Genomic DNA, 19,259 nt, shown 5'->3' on the forward strand with positions numbered 1-19,259 from the left:
CCAAAACGCCCGCCACGGGAGACCCAGCATGCCCCAAAACGCCCGCCACAGGAGACCCAGAGCCTGGGACCTGGAGTCCCTCACCTGGGGTTGGCGCAGCAGAGTGGGCTCTGTGTCAGGGTCCAAGGCAGTGGGGGGCCGTGGCTGGGGTCTGGGTGGGGGTGCGCCCGGCAGGAGGCCCTGCGAGCCACTCAGCGGGAGGCCGGGTGGCAGCGGCAGCACCTGGCAGTCCTTGAGGACGATAGGCTGGGGCGGTTTTGGGAAGCGGGAGGGCAGGCAGGCGGCGCTGGGGGAGGCGGGTGGGCGTGAGTCCTGCCATCTGGGGCAGCCTGGCCCCCCACAGCCCCGTCCCTCCCCCCTACTCACTACCTGTGGAGGCCAAAGGTGCCATGGCTGCTGACACAGTGAACACGGGGCTCCAGGAAGTCAGGGCCAAATTCCCCCACGGGCACAAGTGTGACACTGTGCTGCAAGCGGAAGACCGAGGGTGGGGACGGTGGGGACGGTAGGGACGGAGGGACAATGGGACAGTGGGGATGGAGAGGCAGTGGAGATGGTGGGGACAGAGAGGATGGTGGAGAGAGAGGATGGAGTGGATGGAGGGGATGGAGGGGACGGAGGGGCGAGACCCTCAGCCCAGTGCAGTCTGGAGTCCCAGGTGAGCCCTGCACCCCGTATGCAGCATGTGGTCCCCTCCAGGCCCCCTTCAGTCACTGCCCGGCCCCCAGCTCCTGCTCCTAGTCCCAGAGTCCCCCTGTGGCCCCCTAGCTGGGTGCTGGGCTTCAGAACAGCCGCCTCCCCAGAACACCCCCATGCCTCCACCGTCTCTCTGTAGGGGTCACGGGAGCTCAGGCCCACTGCTGCATCCTCTCTGCCACGGGCCGGGCACCAGGCACAGAGCAGGTGGGCACAGGCCCCACTGTGCCATCCCCAGGGACCCAGGGACACGCAAAACAAAAATGAGAAAAGAACAGTATAAAGGAACACCTAGAAGAGCCCAGGCGCAGAGGAGGGTACTGCATGGGCGGGGAGGGGGTGGGGGGGGGCATGGGGAAGGGGCACGGGGAGGGGGCGTGGGCAGACCTCCCGGCACGTCCTGGGGGGGCACGGCATCAGGCAGTGGCTCTTCTGTGGCCTCACCTGGACGCCCCTTCCACAGGGGCCAGTTTCTCGACGGGCCCCGAGTTCGTGGGGCCTTCTTTTGGACATGAACTCGCTAGGCGGGAGCCTAAAGGGGTCTCACACGTGATTGAAACCGTGGACACCGCGGTCTGTCAGCCTTACCAGGAAGAAGCGCGCCTGCTCGGCTGCGAGCCGGACACTGGCCTCCGTGTCCACCTGGAAGGTGGTCAGCCGCTGTTGGGCGTCCACAGCAGCGCCTCGGCACAGGGTGCTGAGGGAGGGGAGGTCAGGTCAGAGTAGGCACAGGGTGCTGGGGGGAGGTCAGGGGGCACAGGGTGCTGGGGGTAGGGGAAGTGGGGGTGGGGGGAGGTGCCCAGCCACTCGCACCTACCCCCACCCCACCAGAGGCGTGGCCCCGGCGCACCTGTATGGGCAGGCGTGGAGGGGGAGCATGCCCTGCTGGGGGGCCCGCTGGGGTGTGTGCACGGCCACGCCCACCTCCTGGCGGCCATCCTCATTGGCATACTCCAGCACCAGGACGTAGCGGCCAGGCCGTGGCACCACCACCTGCAGCTGGACGTCCACCTGGGGGAGGGAGGCCTGTCAGAGCAGCCCAGCCCCGCCTGGAGACGGACCTGCTCACTGCCTCCCACAGCCCTCCCAGATCCAGGCTGGGGCCTGTGGCTCAGCCCCTTCCACTTCGTCTTCCTCCTCCACCCCTCCCCTATCCCCTCCTTTCCCTCCTCACTAGCACCAACCCCCTCCAGAGCCTGTGCAGTGCTGTCCCGGCTGCCTGGAGCTCAGCTCCCTAGGCGTCCCTGTGTCCCTCTCCCTGGAGGCTCTGCCCTCTCGCGGAGACTCCCCTTCCCACCCAGAGGCCCCAGACTCTGTCATCAGACCCCTAGGGCTGGGGGCTGGGCCAGGCATGCAGAGGGAACCTGCTGCATCTGGGCAGCAGCTGGATGCCAGGGCTGCCAGTACACCCTGCACAGACAAGATGCTCCCAGGAGGTCAGGTCCACACCCCTGGAGCCCTGACATAGTGGCCCTGCAGTGGGGACCCGTCCCTGAGGGCTGAGGTCCTGCCCCCACCACTCCCAGGGTCCTGGGACACGCACGTCGCTGCCCAGGCAGGTGGCCAGCAGTGGGTGCAAGGGGCTGAGCTGCTCCGTGGGGCAGGGCCGTGGCAGGCTGTTGTCACGGCGACACAGGGCCTCGGACCCAGTGGCCGAGGGGAAGCCATCCAGGGGCAGGTGGGTGTACAGCAGGCAACTAGGTGGGGACATGCACAGCTGGTCAGCAGGGCGGCAGGTGGCCTGGGCCCGCTGTCCTCCAGGCCCCACCACCCCCCAGGCCCTGATGCCCCCTCAGACCCCGCCATCCCGCAGGCTCTGTCATCCCCCAGGCCTCGCACCCCCCAGGCCCCACGTTCCCCCAGGCCTGGCCCTCACTTCTGGCTTGCACTCGGGGTGGCCGGACGGTGCCTGCAGGGCTCAGCCACACGCAGCTGCAGCAGAGCAGCCTCGTAGTAGACACTGGGCAGCAGGGCCACGTAGTCCTGGGGGGGCATGTGGAAGAGGACGCTGAGGCCTATGTGCCCTGGGCCCCACCCAGCCCTGGCCTCGGCCCCGGCCTCGGCCTCACCAAGAGCACCCCTTCTGCCTCCACGATGAGGGCCCAGGTGCCAGGGTTCAGCACGAAGGGCTCTCCGAAGCCCCTCTGTGGTACTGTCACGAAGGTGGGCTCTGTGCTGGGAGGGAAGGTCACGTGCTGGTTCTGCTCGGTGCCTGTGTCGGGGGAGGGGGCGGGGGGGCGGAGTTGGCGAGGGCGGCGGCAGCTCCCCCATGCTGGGGACCCCACCCACAGGAACCAGGGGGGATAGTGGGTGGCTGGGCCAAATGGGATGGGCAGCAGTGGGGGTGGGGGCGGGGTGACAAGGGAGGAGGGAGGGGAGGGGGAGAGGGTGGAGGGGAGGGGTAGAAGGGGGAGGGGAAGGAAAGACGAGGCGGGGGGGGGGAGAGCAGAGGGTGGCGCTCACAGTTGGTGCAGGGGGCAGGCCCCCCGTCCTCCCGCACAGCCACATGCCCATGTACGCTCGTGGAGCCGCGGTTGACGTATCGGAAGATGAGCCGGAAGAGGTCGGGGGAGGTCACGTTCAGCGTGGCCACGATCCTGGGCTGGGTGTGGGCGCAAGACCAGGGTCGCTCCCAACCTGGCCCCTCCCCGCCCATCTGCCCCCGTCCTGCCCCCAGCCCAGGTTGTGCCAGGATGGCCGTGCTACCTGGATGGGCGTCATCTGGGCATAGCCCCTCCAGCTGAAGTTCTCAAACTCGAGGGGGTTGAAGCCGAAGCGCACAGAGTGGCCCTCGGGCGTGGCCGCCTCCTCCAGCTCCAGGCGCAGGTTGTGCAGGTCGGGGAGGAAGTGGTCCTGCGCGGGCCTGGTTCCGGGGGCGGGCATGGAGGGAGTCACGTGCACGGCAGGGGTGGGCTGGCCACGGGGTGTGGGGGGGGTCCCGGGCCAGGCTAGAGCAGACAAGGCCTCAGGAGCCTCTACGCTCTGGGGAAGACTGCTGGGGAGGACACTCACTCCTGGCAAGAGGGGCCACGGGTGTTGGGGCGGCAGCGACAGGCACCCGTCCTCGGCTCACAGCCCTGGCCCAGGGCCCCCCCGATGTCACAGCTGCAGCCTGCGGGGCAAGAGGGTCAACTCCAGTGGCACCGCCCAGCAGCCGGGCAGCTACCGTGGCTGCTGAGCTCAAGCTGGCTCCACCCACCTCCCCCAGGGGCTTGGGACTCTAGGGCAGGAGCGCTGGGGCTGATTTGTGACACATGCCTGGGCCAGGGGCTGGCAGGGGACCACCCATCCAGTGCCAACCCCTTCCCACCCTAGCACGGCCTAACCAGGCACCCAGAAACAGCCCAGTGACTGCCAGTCTGACATCTGGGCCATGCCAAGCTCAGGTTCAGCCTCCAGGGGCCCAAGAGTGGCACTTACTGTGGCAGCCGAAGTAGTCAGCCTGGTTCAGCCCAAAGAAGCCGTCCCTGCAGGCCGCACAGCCCCGGCCACACACGTGGGGCTTGCAGAAGCACTGGCCAGAGCCCTGGGGCCAAGGGAGAAGGTGGGAGCAGGCTGGGGGGGGGCTGCCCCTGATCCAGCCCCCAGGCCCTTGGACCTCACTCACCTGCTGGCACTCATCCACACCACCCAGCATGCCCCGAGGGTCACAGCTGCAGCCTAAGGGAGAGGCAGAGCAGGCCTCAGGGCAGGGTGGGGGCAGGGGCTGGACCCCATCCTTACCCAGGAGTCTCAGCAGAGCGGCCTCCACCCCCCGCCCACTCCAGCTCCAACTTGGGAAGACTCACGGGTGCAGCCCTCAGGGTTGCTTGAGCTTAGTCCCCAGAACCCAGGTTTGCAGCGATCACAGCTCAGCCCCTCCACGTGAGCCCGGCACATGCAGGAAGCCTGAGTCTGGGAGAGGGAGAGGGTCAAAGTGGGTCCCTGCTCTCCTACACACAAACCCTCCATCCTGGAGCATGGCTTCTGCCCTGCCCCATCCCCGGCATCCCCCTGGAATCAGGCTAAGGACCAGCCTAAGGTGCAAAGGTGCCTGGAGGTTGCCATGGAAACCAAGCAGCAGGTGGGGGCTGGGGTTCCCCTGGGTGTGAGGTTTTCATGCTCATCCCTGCCCACCTCAGACCACAGGCAGACTGGGGCTCACCTCAGGGAGGGCGGGATCAGGTGGGGCTAGACCCGCGGGGTGGCAGGAGCCAGCTGTAGGCAGATGACAGGCTGTGGTCACACTGGTGGCAATCCAACCAGGACCCCATGGCCCAGGGAGCCAGCACGCACACCTCCCACACATGGCAACACACTCGGCAGGCACATGCCTCCACCATGGAGCACACGCATGTGAGAACACAGCATACACAACGCACATGTGTGAACACACAGGCATGCCTGTGGACACGCAGGGCACGGCCACGTGTTCAACCTGTGGCACACGCACACATGACACGAAGCACACAGCACACACATACATATGTACAGCATGTGGACATACTCATGTGATCGCAGGTGCACAGCCCATGAGTATACAGACACACACGCCATTGGCTGCTCCGTGGCGCTGGCCCTACCTTCGCAGTCGGGGAAGTTGTGGGCGCCAGGCACACATGCATCACACCGCAGGCCTGTCACGCGGGGCCGGCAGCTGCACTGTCCACTGTGGGGGTCACAGGCTGCGTGCAGGGAGCCATCAGGCGAGCAGTGGCAGGCTGCAGTGACAGGATGGTAGACACATGGGGACTGGCATGTGGGGGCACTGGGTATGCAGGGGCTGACACATGGGGCAGTGGGCACAAGGGAAATCCGTGGGGGTAGTGGGCTGGGGCAGGGGGTGGGGTAACATGGGGGCATTCAGCAGAGACATGGGGGGCAGTGGTTAGGGGCACATGGGGGTAGCAGGTAGGGCCCCGTGGGGGCTGACACAGGGCACGCAGTGGGCAGGCACCCTCCCTCTCCCCCTCCTACCCACTCACGGGTGCAGTCAGGGAAGCCGTGGAAGCCGGGGGCGCAGTCCTGGCAGGTGGGGCCCGCGTAGCCGGCGCGGCAGCGGCACGTTCCACCCGCCCCGCAGAGCTGGTCCAGGGCGCCGCTGGGGTCGCAGGCACAGGCTGCGGGGCATGGCAGGGTCAGGTCCTGGGCACCAGCAGGACCAGTGCCTGCCCACCACCCCGTGCCCCCCATCCCACTCACCGTGGCATTCGGGGTAGCCGTGGTGGCCAGGGCGGCAGCGGTCACAGTGGGGCCCGTCAAACTCAGGCCGGCATGGGCAGCGGCCGGCGTCGTCACAGCCTTCAGGCAGTGTCCCTACGGGGCTGCAGCCACACACTGTGGGGCAAGGGGGTGTCACCAGGAGCCTCGGCACAGCGGGCAGGCAACATCCCAAGCCCTCCCACCCCGTGCTGAGAGCCCCTGACTCACAGTGGCAGAGGGGGAAGCTGAAGTAGTCGTGGGCGCAGCGGTCGCATGTGGACCCCGCAAAGCCTGCACGGCACACGCACTGGCCCGAGTCGCGGTCGCAGTCACCACCCGCTGCTCCAGGGCTGGAGCACTGACACGCTGCAGGGAGGGTGCCGGGCGCACTGGGTCAGGGGTCCCGGGGCTGCTGCCAGGCACCCGGGGAGGGCGGGGGGATGGGGCTGAACTCACGCTGGCAGCCAGGACCGTAGAAGCCGGGGGCGCAGAGCTCGCAGTGGGCACCCTGGAAGTTGGGTTTGCACACGCAGCGTCCCTCGCGTGGATCCCGTCTGCAGGCGTTACCCTGGGTCCCGGCGGCGCTGCAGTCACAGTCTGGGGGCAGAGGGCAGCCTCAGACACCGCAGACCCCAGACCCCCTGCCACGGCCTCGCCGCCTGCTGCATTTACACCACGCAAGCACAAAACAAGCAGAGGACGAGAATGCCGGGAGGGGAAGGCCAGCATTTTGAGAACACGGGGTGCAGCAAAATCAGGGCAACCAAAAACTTGTTTAAAGGACTGTCAACTGCAGGCATAAGCGCAACAAGAGGAAACGTGAAAACAAATCGTAGTGAGCCAAAAAGAAAATTCTAGCTCCTTATAAACAATGCTGGTGACTGGGAAGAAGGAAGAAAGAGCTGAGTGTTTTTATGCACAAAACGAGGGCTGCAGATATTCAGTTTTGTTACAGGTGGGAAAAAGTGGTGTGAAACTTGGCGAAAATGTTTGGTCACAAGATGTTGAAAGTCAAACCTATGAAAACTGCAAAGGATTTTGGCAAAATCATAGTCATAGAGAGAACGACTGTATACAGTTTTCAGAAAGTGACAGTTCAAAGAGACAAAAATTAAGCAGGACTTAATTTAAACCACAATTAATAATCTTGCTTTAACGGAAGATACAGAGAAACCCAGGGCTGGCCTGAAACTGTAGCCCAGAAAAGCCACCCATTTTAAACCAATCTTGTGGGTGCAGGCTTGCTGCTGGTGGGACCTTTTGATTAGGTGGTTTCCATGGAGATGTGACCCCACCCACTCACAGTGCGTCCTGATCCACTTACTGGGGTCCTTTAAGAGAGGGACATTTTGGAGAGAACAGACAGATGCTTGGAGAGCCGACAGAAAGCAGAGATATGAAACCACACATAGACGTTTGGAGATGCTGAGCCAAGAGAAGAACCCAGAGTCTGCCCTGGAGGCGCTAAGTGAGGCCTTCCAGGTGCTGAGAGGGGAAGCCAGAGGAGACAGGAGCTGGGAGAGAAGGGCAGCAAGCGTCGCCATCATCACCACGTGCTTTCCACGTGACAAAGAAACCTGGGATGCATCAGCTTTCTAGAGTGAACATATCTTCCTGCTGATGCCTTAATTCAGACGTTTTCACAGTCTTAAGACTGTAAATTCATAACTTAACAAGTCCCCTTTATAAAAGTAAATCCATTTCTGGTATATTGCATTCTGGCAGCTTTAGCCACTGAAACACTTGGATCCAAAAGAGAATACATGTTCTTATCAAATGAAGATGATGAAACAATCTAAAATGGATTATATCCTAGGTGGGCAACAAAGAAAATCTATAATTCCCAAAATAAAAAGCAGAAATCATCAGGCTACAACACCTGACCACAATGAGCTAACACAAGAGCCGACAAACCACCAAAAAGGACAGAAGATATCACTCAGAGTTTATAAACGATCTTCTGAAAAGATTTGCTTCAAAAAGAAAATAAAGACTGAGATCACTGACTACCTAGGAAGGATTGCTGCCGTGAGCGTGCACCTGTCTGAGGCCCCTCGGAGCTAAGCAGCTGTGGCGTGGCCCTGTGCTCTGCCAAGCCTGATCTGTGACCCCTGACTTATGCCACTGACAAAGACTCCAGCGGACTAAAAGCATGTAAATGTGAAAAAGAAACTGCCAAGGAACCCAAGATATGGACAGTTCTTGGGTTTAGGGGAGCCGTGTAAACATGACCGGGTCAGAGATCAAGAAACCCTGCTGTCCACCCCAGACCGGACAACCTGAGGAATGGAGGGCAGGAGACCGCCTGGGAGAGAAACAGCCCATGGGGACACGGGAAGGACGCGGCCATCGGGTGAGCAGAAGGAAAGCCTCTCAAGGGGAAGCGAGCAAGTGAGGCCCGGCCGGCCGGCCGGCCACCCCCCCCCCGGGGCTACAGATGGTCAATGTGCAGGGCCGCCGCAGCCACGTCCACGGCAGCTGCAGCCACAACACGCCCTCACTCTCGGCGCCCCCCAGGGGCAAAGCCCGGTGACCCCACCCAGAGAGAGGCCCCCCAGAAGTATGGAAAGGAGCCCTGCACCCTGAGGACGCGTTTGCCACACTGGTGACGAGGAAGGTGGCTTTAGCGGGGACTGTAGGGCAGGATGACTTGGGGGGCCTCGGGGGGCCTCAGGGGACCCTGGGGATACTCACTGACTATCTGCCCAGCCGGCAGCACCTGCTCCCCGGTGTCGTTGGGGGAGAAAGAGGACACGGCTGCGGGGAAGGCACCATGCATTAGCTGGGTCAGGCCAGATAAAGGGGCTGCCCAGGCCCCTCCTCGCCTGCCCCGGGCCCCCCAGAATGCAGCAACGCGGGGTGTACAGAGCATGGCAGGGTGCTCACGGTGGCAGAGCGGGAAGCCCACGAAGCCCTCGGCACAGGCGCTGCAGCGCTCCCCGGTGAAGCGGGGCCGGCAGTAGCAGCGGCCAGTCAGGTCCTCACACGTCCCATCCGTAAAGTCAGACTCACAGTCACAGCCTGCACCGGGGCAGGACACCGTGAGGCCCCACACCCCTTGCCCTCAGGCTCCAGGACGCTCCAGGGCTGGGGCATACTCTGGCTCTCCGATTTGGGCAGGGGGTTGGAGGGTTGGGACACCCCTCCCAGGAAGACCTCACTGTCCAGGGATGCCCCCACTGGGCAGACCCCACTCTCCAGGGACACCCCGCTGTCTGGGGCACCCCACCTGCACAGACCCCACTCTCCAGGGACACCCCGCTATCTGGGGGCATCCCACCTGCACAGACCCCACTCTCCAGGGACACACCACTGTCTGGGGGCACCCTGCTGTCCGAGGAACCCCATCTGCACAGACCCCACTCTCCAGGGACATCCCGCTGTCTGGGGATGCCCCACCGGCGTGGACCTCACTCACGGCGGCAGACGTGGGGGGAGTCGAGGGCGTGGTCTGGGGAGCGGTAGAAGCCTGGCAGGCAGCGTTCACAGTTGATGCCGGTGGTGTGGTGCTGGGGCAGGGACAGGGGCTGCTAAGTCCAGGACCACCTTCGTCCCCCACCTATGTGTCACCCCCATACCTGAGCCCTCAGGCAAGGTCCCCCCAAGAGCCTTCTTGGACTGGCCTGAGACCTGGAGCACAGCCGGCGGCCCACCCACCTGGCAGTCGATGCAGACGCCCCCGCCCTGGTAGACGAGGTCCCGGTTCTGGCTGGCGTTCCGCCGGTCCACCTCGGGGTCGTAGTAGCAGTCGTGGGCATGGCCGTGGCAGTTACAGGCTGGGGGCAGCGGCCTGCCATCAGCTGTGCCCCCAGGCCCACCCCACCGGGACCCCGGGACTTCCTCCACTACAGCCCACACCCCACTGGTGAACCCAAGTGTGGCACAGGCGGCCAGTGCCTGGCCACACCGCCTGTGGGTCAGCACATGCATGAGTGTGCGGAGCAGGTGGGGCTCACTCACGCTGGCACTCATGGGCGCTGTCTGGGGTGGCCGGCCTCCATGGCTGCTGGCTGAAGCCCGGGCAGCAGTGGTCACAGGAGCCCCCGCACGTATTGTGTTGGCAGGCGCACAGCAGCCTGGGGGACGTGGCCCAGGAGTCTGAGACCCTTGGTGGCTCCCACCTAGCACAGCTGCCAGGGGCCCGTCCCACCAGACCTGGGCCCCTCGGCCCGCCCCTAACAACCACCACCTTCCCTGGCCTCCATTTCCCCAGCTGTCAGGCAAGGAGTGCCCGCTCGGGCCCAGCACCCCCCGAGCCCCAGATGCGCTGTCCCAGCTGGGGAATGAGCCCCCACGGCACCTCGGCCTTCCCTGGATGGCAGGCATGAGGAAACGGACAGTAGAGGGACCAGAGTCTCTGGCGGCAAAAGCTGTGGGAAGGTGGGTGCATGGGAGGGGGCGGAGGGCAGGGCCTGGGGTAGGATACTGAGTTCTTAGCACAGACAGGTTAGCTAGAGCCTGGGTCCTTCAAGACAGAGCTCTGCCCTCCCCACTGGGACAGAGACCGAAGGCCAAGCCCAGGGTTTCCCCAGCCAGCCCCAAGGGAGAACACATTTCTCACACCCTCAGCCCGGTTTTGTTCAGCAGGGCAGATCTGAGCTCAGCCAGACACCCCCATATGCCAGGGCACCTCCCCAGGGGCAAGTAGCCAAGAACTGCTTCCTCCTCCAACTGGGGTAGGCACCAAGTTGGAGAACTGGGGTCCTGCCTATGACCCTAGAGGGCAGCTCCAGTGGTTCATGGGCAGAGAGTGACAAGGACTGAGGTTGGAGCTGCCTGCTGCTCAGAATTAACCAGAACACCCATGTCAAAGCCCCACCCCTGGCACACACTTCCCACCAATTCAGCCAAGTCGGGAGCAGGAATCCCAGCTCTGCCCCCGGCTTCCATTCACTCCCTGCCCCGGGCCCAGCCCCAAGGCTGCAGGGCTGTCCATGTCCTAAGCAGAGTCCCAGAAGTGGGTCTGCATGGAAGATGAGAGACCCAGGGCCTCAACCCCCCACCTCAGCCCCACCCCAGACAAGGGGTATCAGCACCATTTTCCTTCAAAATCCAGGAACATCTTGAAAGAGTCACAACCCCAGTGAAAGAGGGAAATAGGAGATAACCTGTCCACCTGTGATCAACAAGGAAGTTCATCCATCCCACCCTGGCTCTGAGGGTCTGCAGCCGAATACCTGTGTCTGGTGTTTGATTTTCGGTAAACTACATGGTCAAGTTACCCCTACACTGAGAAATCAATGTAAAAAGTGGGCCAGGCTAGTGACATTCGGGGTGTTCAGTTAAAGCTCTCACAAAATGACTCTGGAGGGACCCTTTCCAACCCAGGACACCCAAGAGTAATGGAGACAAAGCCATCTTAAAGAACAGCTTGCGAGGAGACAATGCAGCAGGGTCAGTGGAGTTGACCCCAAGACGACCATTCAATGGAGCAGCCTAATAGAAATTGTAAAGTGAGGTAGATTAAAATAGATATAAGCAATTTGATCTAAGACAATTAGATTAAAAACTTAAAAATTAATTAAAACTCAACACTACAAAAAAAGCAGATGTGAAAAAATGAATGAATCACAACTTATGGAAGTAAAAAATAAAATTATCGAACTCAAAGAAGCAACTAGACAGGTTAAATAGTAGGCTGAACACAGCTACAGAGAGACTTACTGAACTAGAAGAGTAGCTGAAGGAACTACCTGGAAAACTGAGAGCTAGCATATATGAGAAATTATGGGAGAGAAGAAAACCATCAGGAGTTTCTATCTATGTTCAGTGGGAATTCCAGAAGGAGAGAAGAGGGGGAAGAGGCAACAGTTGGAGCTAATGGCCAAGAATGGTATTGAATTAATGAAGATGCATGTTCTCAGATCCAAGAAGCTTGAGTTCTGAGCAACATAAAGTAAGTACACCCCTCAACACCCCAGAGTAAATTTGCAGAATGCCAAAGGCAAAAAAAGGTCACAAAATCATCCAAAGAGTAGACAGATGACCTACAGAGGATCTATAATTCAGTGAAAATGGATACCTTAGAAGTATTGAGAGAAATAGCCACCAACCAGGAATTCTATAGTCAGCTCAAATATCATTCAAGAGGGGGACAATTCAGCCAATTACTAACAGAACATTGTAGAAAAAACAACTGAAGGATGCATTCCAGGAAGAAGGAATCAGAGACCTAAGGATGCAGAGACAAGAAATGATTTAGAACAACAAACTGGGTAAATGAGCAGGAGACTCTCTGGGCACTGGAAATGGCACTAAACTATGGCACAGACAACAGCATGTGGAATTTGAAGTGTTCTAAGGCCCTGTGTCATCCAGAAGATTGCTGAGCAACTGATTACATTTGTATTTTGTTAGGACAAACACACAAACAGGGGCCAAGTATCCCTGTTAAAAAAGTAAGTCTAACTACTACAATGAACAGAACTAGAAAAGAAATTTAACAGCAGAAACAAAACATATTCTCAAATTAAGAAAAAAGGAAGAGTGAACCTAGGGGTTCAGTGGAGAGCTCAGTAAGTTGTAAACCCTCCAAATGATGGTGGTGGCAAGTGGAGGTGGTGCTGGCAGCAGTGGGAATGAGACGGCAGTGATGGAGTGGTGTGCAATGGTGGGGATGGAGATGGTGATACTGGTGCTGGTGGTATTGGAAGTGGAGGAGGTGGTGGTGATGATGGTGAGACTAATGTAGGTGATGGTGGGGAAACTTGTTATAGAGGTGATATTGATGGCGGTGGTGATGATGGTGGTAGAAGTCATGTTGATGGTGATTGTGGAGATGTACAGGTGTTGGGGTGGGGGAGATGATGGTGGTAGAAGTGATGGTGGAAGCGATGTTGGTGGAAGTTATGTTGATAATGATGATGGAGATGATGATTGTGATGTTGATGATGGAGATAGCGATACTGGTGCTGGTTTAATGGAGATGTGGTGTTGGTAGAGGTGATGGTGGTGAGACTGACGATGGTGGTAATGTAAGTGATGGCAGGGGTACTTGTTGCAGAGGTGATGTTGATGGTGGTAGAGGTGATGATGGGGGGTACTTGGTATGGAGGTGATACTGATGGTGGTGGTGGAGATGATGGTGGTAGAGGTGATGTTGATGGTGACACTGGAGGAACACAGCTCCCTAGAGGCAGAGGCAATGGGAGATGGGTGCAGGCTGATGCTTTGGGATGCAGGCATGTGATGGGACACTGGGGTTGTGGTGCTGGAAAAGATACCCATCCTTCAACAACCCCTGCAGGCTGGATGAGCTCAGACCTTGCCCCAGCTCAGGTAGGACAGGGTGAATGGCGACTCCTCTCCTAGCAGGGGAGGTCAGGCCCTGACTCCCAGCTCTGAGGCCCTCCTCTCCTCTGAGGCCACTTGGCTGCTGCAGCAGACTCCACTCCCATTTGGCACTTAATTTCCCAGAGCATTGAATGTGTGGGCTTGGCAAACCTGAAATCATGCTGGCAGGAATCTGTACCCACCAGCTTGGACAACCAAGCTCCCCCTCCTTTAAACCACTGGCTATGTCTGAAGAGGTTTGGGGTTCACCACTTGGCTCTGCTTTGACCTTGAGAATGGGATGAGGAAGCCAGGCCAAGCAGGCCAGCTCCTTGCAGAAGTACTTAGCAGTGTTTGGAGGGGGGACTATGGAAGCCTCGTCGGGCTCCCCGTGCCAGGGTCTGCCATGCCTCTCACCAGCACCTTCTGCCCAGCTCTGCTCCCACTTTGTCTCCCGTGCAGCACTCAGCCCTGCTGGGGGCCTCCACTGGTTAACATGCTGTCTGTTCCTGGCATCTCCCTTGGAACAGGTGCTCAACGGCTAGGCGGGACCCCACCCATGTCCCCAGTGCTGGGCTCAGAGCCAGAATGTGGGAGAAGCCCAGCTCACAGCTGTCGAAGGAATGAAATGAAGGAATTAAGGAGGGAGGGGGGAGAAAAAGGGAGGGGGAGGGTAGAGGGGGAAGAAAGGAGCTGAGGGAAGAGAGAAGCGCAGTAGGTAAGGAGGTGAAGGGGAAAAGGAGGATGGGGGCACCCAGCCCCACACTGGGCAGTGGAGCAGGCTCCACTGCTGACCTAGGCAAGAGCCTGCTGCCTACTTAGGGCGCCTGGAGTCCCCGGACCTGCCCATGGGCAGAATGTCCAGCACAGCTTGGTGCAGGTGCTCCCTTGGCATCCCAGCGGTGTGCTGCCAGGCCGCTGCCTGGGCAGGGGGGCTTCCAGGAGGTGGGAACCGTTCAGATCGGGGTCTTTGGGCTGGCCCATCATCCAAGGCCTGGCCCCTACTGTGGGTTTGTGGGCTGTGGTAGTTAGATTCAAGTGTCAACTTGGCCAGGTGAAGGCACCTAGTTCTGTTGCTGTGGACATAAGCCAATGGTACGTGAACCTCATCTGTTGCTGATTTACATCTGCAGTCAGCTAGGAGGCGTGCCTGCTGCAATGAATGACGCTTGACTTAATTGGCTGGTGCTTAAATGAGAGAGCTCAACGTAGCACAGTCCAAGCAGCTCAGCCCACCTCATCTCAGCACTCGCAGCTCAGCCCAGGCCTTTGGAGATGCAGAAAGAAATCACCCCGGGGAAAGTTGTTGGAACCCAGAGGCCTGGAGATAAGGCCAGCAGAGACCATCCTGTACCTTCCCACATAAGAAAGAACCTCAGTGGAAAGTTAGCTGCCTTTCCTCTGAAGAACTAACAAAATAAATCCCTTTTTATTAAAAGTCAATCTGTCTCTGGTGTGTTGCATTCTGGCAGCTAGCAAACTAGAACAGGGGCCAAGAGGGGGGCAGGGTTAGCAGGAGAATGTCACCTGTGTCCTGAGGCATTTGAAGGGAGACCCCCAAAGCACAGAGACTGTGTTCTGTCTCCCACTTTCCCCCACTGCAGTGTTGGCTGCATGGAAGGGCTGCTGGCTGGGGGTCCAGGATGGGAACAAATGGCCCTGTCCCGGCAGGCGCCACTCCTGGCTCACCCCCCCACCCCACCCCCCCAGCCCTGAGCTGACCTCACTGTGCAGGGGGATAAACAGGAGGCCCGGGGATGAGGCAGGGACATGGTGGGGGGGCAGGAGCAGGGGACAGGACAGGCCTCACCTGTAGGGGTCCATGGGGTCTTTGGCGTCACAGACATCTGCGTGACCGTGGCAGACGCAGCGGCCGCCGATGCTGATGTCCTTGATGCTGTAATAATACTGCGGAAAAAGGGCCCTGAGCGCCCTACCTGACTCCGCCATGCCCGCCCCCCCACCTGCCCTGCCCTCTCACCCTGCGCGTGACGGTGGGGTCCCGTAGCGCCTTGCCCATGAGGTGGCCGAGAAGCGTGTTGGTCCGCAGGAAGCGCAGGCGGATGTTGGTGGCCTTGGTGAAGTCGCGCAGCAGCGGCGAGTAGGAAAAGTTGCTGGCCCCTGGGCGCCCGTTCACCAGCGACACCACGATCTGTGGACGGAGGGCAGGACGGTGTGAAGGGCACCGGGTGTGGCCATGGCCCCAGCGCCCCCAGCACTGCACTCGGCCAGCCGTACCCGCCCCCAGCGCCCCCCACCCTGCCCAACCCCAGCCCCACAGCAGCACTCCCCCGCCCACCATGCCCGCCCCCTGCCTGCCCCCGGCCCTCCCCACCTCGCCGTTCTCCAGGGGCACGATGCGTGAGTACTCAGTGGTACAAATGGCGGTGTCGTCCTGTGTGATGCGCTCCAGTGTCTGGGGCCCGAACTGCTCCAGGCAGTCCCTCTTGGAGGCTGGGGGAGCAGTCATGTGGGGAGAGTGAGGGTCCTAGAAGGGGGGTGCTCAGGGGTCCCCGAAATGCAGGCAGGCCCTGAGAGTCCTGGAACCTGCCACCACATTAGGGAGGGGGGTTCATTGTCCCTGCCAAGCCCACAGTCCCCTGCCCCCCGAGGGACCCAGCCCCACCCAAACCCATCAGACCACTGAACGCATCCAACATGCGGGCACCGGCAGCTTTTGTTGGAGAGAGGGTGGGACTCAGACTGAGATGAGGACACGGACGGGGACCCAGCCCCCAGGGCTCACCCAACCACAAACCCCCAACCTTGCAGTGCCCGTCCCTCTCCCTGCCATGACTGCCCTCATCGGCCCCTTGGGGGACAGCCCCCAACGCCCCTCCCCACTCAGGCCATGGCATGTTGGGGTACGTGAGTGGTGCCTGCCCAACCCTGGGTGCAGGGTGGCCCCCAAGCCACTGGGGAATGCTGGAGCAGGCAGCGGGGCTGGCGGAAGGTGGGCGGGAGTGGCCAGGAGTGTTGCTACCCCCCCAGCAGCTGCCCGAGACCGAGGCTAGCAGCAGGGCCAGGAGTGGCCGAGAGAACGGGTGCTGCCGCCGCCAGGACCCACCCAGGTCCGAGGTCGGGGCCGGGAGCCTCTGGGAAGCTCCCGTCACTGGCAACCTGCAGGCCACCAGTGTGGAAACCACAAGGCACAGCAACACGACCCCACCCCAGAGGCCCCCAGGGACCCCCTGGGAGACTCACAGGCAAAGTACTGCCACGGCTGGTAGGTGCGGCCGAAGTCCGTAGACCGCTCCAGCACCCAGAGGTCCGGCCGCGGGGAGTTGGCGAACTTGATGAGCACGTAGGCCACATGGAAGACCTGGGAAGGGGGACCGTGAGGGACAGTGGCCCTGGGTGGCCGGACAGTTCAGGAGAGGGGCTGGGGGTTGCTGAGGGGCTGCAGGGCAGGGTCTGCCCTGGAGACGAAGCAGCAAATGAAGGGGAAGGGGTCCTTTCCAAGCTCCCTCCTCTCAGGAAGCAGCCTCTGGAAGGCGTGAGCAGGGCTGGGAAGAGGAGAGGAGCCAGCCCTGCTGTCCCCAAAGCCATGAGGGCAGCCAGTATCCCCGGGGCCCAGCCCCCTGGTCCATGCAAGTGGCCCCGTCCCAGGACAGGGCCTGCCCTTCACCTCGCCCTGCTCCCGCCCCCTCACCCCAGGAGCAGGAAGGCAAGCGCTGCTGGGGGACCCAGCTCCTATCCTCAGACTGGAAAATGGGGAAAGCTGGGCCACAGGCCCTGAGCCCCTGCCCTGGTGGCCTAGCTGCCTGCGTCCTCTCTCCCTCCTTCCTCCCTGAATCCTACCTGACCTCAGCCTCCTCATCTCTTCCTGGCCAGAAGCCCCACAGGTGCCCCTGCTCGCCAGACTGTGCTCCCGGTCCCGCGGCCTGGCTGGTCTTGCTTCACGGCCCCCAGCCCGCCTAACAGCCCTCACAGGAAGCTTCTGACACCTCCTCTGGGAAGTCCTCCCTGACTGAGCCTGCCTATCTGTGCCTCCCTCCTCCCTCCATGCCTCTGCCCACTCCACAGTGACCCCACTGGGCTCCCCAGGGCCTGTCATCTGGGGCCACAACAAATGCTCATTGCCCCACAGTAAGCCGGGGTGGGGGGGTCCCCAGAGCCCCAACAGGTGCATGGAGGGTGGTGGTAACTTCCCCTTTCAAAAAGCAGGTGCCCAAGAGCCCGCTGGGGACAGAGGGGATGCACGGTGGGTGCGAGGAGGAAGGTATGGGCGCAGGGGGCGCAGGGAGCCAGCCGCCACGGGCACTTAGGGGAACCATGTGGGGCGTGCGGCTCAGGGGCAGGAGTGGGGCAGAGCTCGCCAGGCATGGCGGGCGGTGCTGGGCGAGTGCAGGGTGCTGCCTGGGGGATGGCATGCCATGCCGCACATGTGACTGGGGCCATCACATCCCACACTCGAAGGCAGCCAAAGGGGCAGATAGTCAGTGCAGACGCCATTTTCACCACAAGGGGAAATCAAAGGCAGCTGGCGGGGCCCTTCTGGGGTGGGCGCCAGAGAGTGTGCTGCCTAAAACACCCTCATCCAGTCCTGGGGGGGCCAAGTCCACAGCCCACCAAGGAAAGGCCCCAGGGTCCACCCCAAGCAGCCCAGGGGCCAGTAGCAGGCACCTGTCCAGTCCCCCCAGCAAGGCCAGCAGACCCCCCACCCCAGGGGAACACTCAGGTCGGCCTGGTGGGTGTCCCATGCTGGGGGAGCCTCTCACTTGGGGGGCCACTCACATCTGGGTGGTCACACACACTCCAGGCCCATAGCACCTGCTCCCAGGTTCGGCCTCCCCCACTTAGTGCTGACAATGGGGAGGTGGGCAGGGATGCGTGGGGTGGGGTTGGCTTCCAGGACTGGCTCCCAAGCCTCTCGGGGCTCCAAGGACAGGGAAGCGGCCCTTACCCCACTGCTCAGCCCCAGAAGTCTGTAGGGAAGGGGCAACAAGGGGGCAGAGGGCTGGGGGCTCTGGGCAGGGTGTGTATCGGGCTCCAAGGAGACCTGGGGGGAACAGTTGGGGACACCCCAACATGTAGGGGGGCCAGGAGGGCAGGGAGCCCCTGCTCCTCCATCTCACGGGTGTACCCCAGATTGGCTCTGCACCGCCTGCCCAGCCTCTGGGGCGATGTCACGCCCAGGCCTGCCCCTCAGTGGAGGACTTCTCTCTGTGGCCCCCTACCTGCCAGAGGCCTGAGACCCGCCTGGGCACAGGCTGCCCTTCCAGGAAGGCCTGGCTTCTGTGGGGACTGTGGGGGCCATAGCCAGCAGGCAGGCCCAGGGGTAGGGGCTCTATTCCCCCCGCTGCCGGGTTCTGAGGTCAGCTCCAACAACCCCATGGGGTAGCAGGGCAGGGGAGGGTGGGGGAGGGGACGAGAGGGGAAAGGAGGGGAGGGGGGGAGCGGAGAGGAGGGGAGCGGAGGGGGCAAGCCCTGCAGGCTTGGGCCTCATGCGGCCCTAGGGGCCTGCCCCTAACCTCGTGCATTCTGGGGAGACCTGGAGAGCCCCAATCAGTGGCTAGTGTGTGTACAGCTTGGGGCATTGGCACCCAGTGCATGAGACAGAGCTGGGTTCCTCCCAAGAGTGGAGCCAGGTGCCACACTGAAGCCTCCAGGGGAGACAAAGGCCTCCAGGGCCCGCCCCCGCCTTTCCCTGCACTGATGCTGTCCCCAGGCTGCGCCCTCCGTGGCCCACTTAGCCCCCCTGTCCCCAGCCAGGCGGCTGCATCTTTCCCAGCTGAAGGCACTTGCACAAATGTTGACTCGAAGACACTGATCAAGCAGGAAGAGGGGAGAATGGAAACTTCCGGCCCCAGCCAGGTCCACTGGGGTACGCTTAAGTCCCCACCCTGCCCATCCGTCCATCCAAGCATCCGTCTGTCAGACAAGGGCTCCAGACAGCTGTTGTCAAGGCATGCAGAGGGAGGGAAGGCAGGCCTGCTGTGGGGGTCCCCCTCACTGGGGTCTCGGCCCCCAGTCCACGTCAGCCGCCCTTGGCGTGACCTGAAGCAGGCACAGCCCCTGCCCTCGGCTGCTACCGCCCCTGCCCTGCCCGCTTGGTCCGGCTCCCAGCACAGAGCTGACCTTTACCACTACTGCATAGCTCTGCATAG

At 61.6% G+C, this 19,259-nt stretch overlaps 1 protein-coding gene across 1 annotated transcript in view; it reads right to left on the reverse strand.

The window, feature by feature from the left end:
• LAMA5 (laminin subunit alpha 5) overlaps positions 1-19,259 on the reverse strand; it is a 51,582-nt gene that overhangs the window by 21,716 nt on the left and 10,607 nt on the right. Inside the window, exons 3-30 of the mRNA XM_077117160.1 lie at positions 16,354-16,471; positions 15,485-15,603; positions 15,131-15,301; positions 14,960-15,057; positions 9,838-9,953; positions 9,535-9,653; positions 9,296-9,386; positions 8,764-8,898; positions 8,572-8,634; positions 6,334-6,474; positions 6,106-6,243; positions 5,878-6,012; positions 5,661-5,795; positions 5,259-5,396; positions 4,841-4,893; positions 4,485-4,590; positions 4,304-4,356; positions 4,117-4,222; positions 3,709-3,808; positions 3,403-3,559; positions 3,160-3,298; positions 2,766-2,908; positions 2,573-2,679; positions 2,240-2,393; positions 1,547-1,707; positions 1,285-1,393; positions 370-467; positions 85-286 (exon numbers count right to left, since the gene is read on the reverse strand). Of these exons, the coding sequence (XP_076973275.1) occupies positions 85-286; positions 370-467; positions 1,285-1,393; positions 1,547-1,707; positions 2,240-2,393; positions 2,573-2,679; positions 2,766-2,908; positions 3,160-3,298; positions 3,403-3,559; positions 3,709-3,808; positions 4,117-4,222; positions 4,304-4,356; positions 4,485-4,590; positions 4,841-4,893; positions 5,259-5,396; positions 5,661-5,795; positions 5,878-6,012; positions 6,106-6,243; positions 6,334-6,474; positions 8,572-8,634; positions 8,764-8,898; positions 9,296-9,386; positions 9,535-9,653; positions 9,838-9,953; positions 14,960-15,057; positions 15,131-15,301; positions 15,485-15,603; positions 16,354-16,471 (3,405 nt within the window). The remainder of the gene's footprint in view (positions 1-84; positions 287-369; positions 468-1,284; positions 1,394-1,546; positions 1,708-2,239; positions 2,394-2,572; positions 2,680-2,765; positions 2,909-3,159; positions 3,299-3,402; positions 3,560-3,708; positions 3,809-4,116; positions 4,223-4,303; positions 4,357-4,484; positions 4,591-4,840; positions 4,894-5,258; positions 5,397-5,660; positions 5,796-5,877; positions 6,013-6,105; positions 6,244-6,333; positions 6,475-8,571; positions 8,635-8,763; positions 8,899-9,295; positions 9,387-9,534; positions 9,654-9,837; positions 9,954-14,959; positions 15,058-15,130; positions 15,302-15,484; positions 15,604-16,353; positions 16,472-19,259) is intronic.

The sequence above is a fragment of the Tamandua tetradactyla genome, chromosome 1 (assembly GCF_023851605.1).
Source record: "Tamandua tetradactyla isolate mTamTet1 chromosome 1, mTamTet1.pri, whole genome shotgun sequence".
Lineage (NCBI taxonomy): Eukaryota > Metazoa > Chordata > Mammalia > Pilosa > Myrmecophagidae > Tamandua > Tamandua tetradactyla.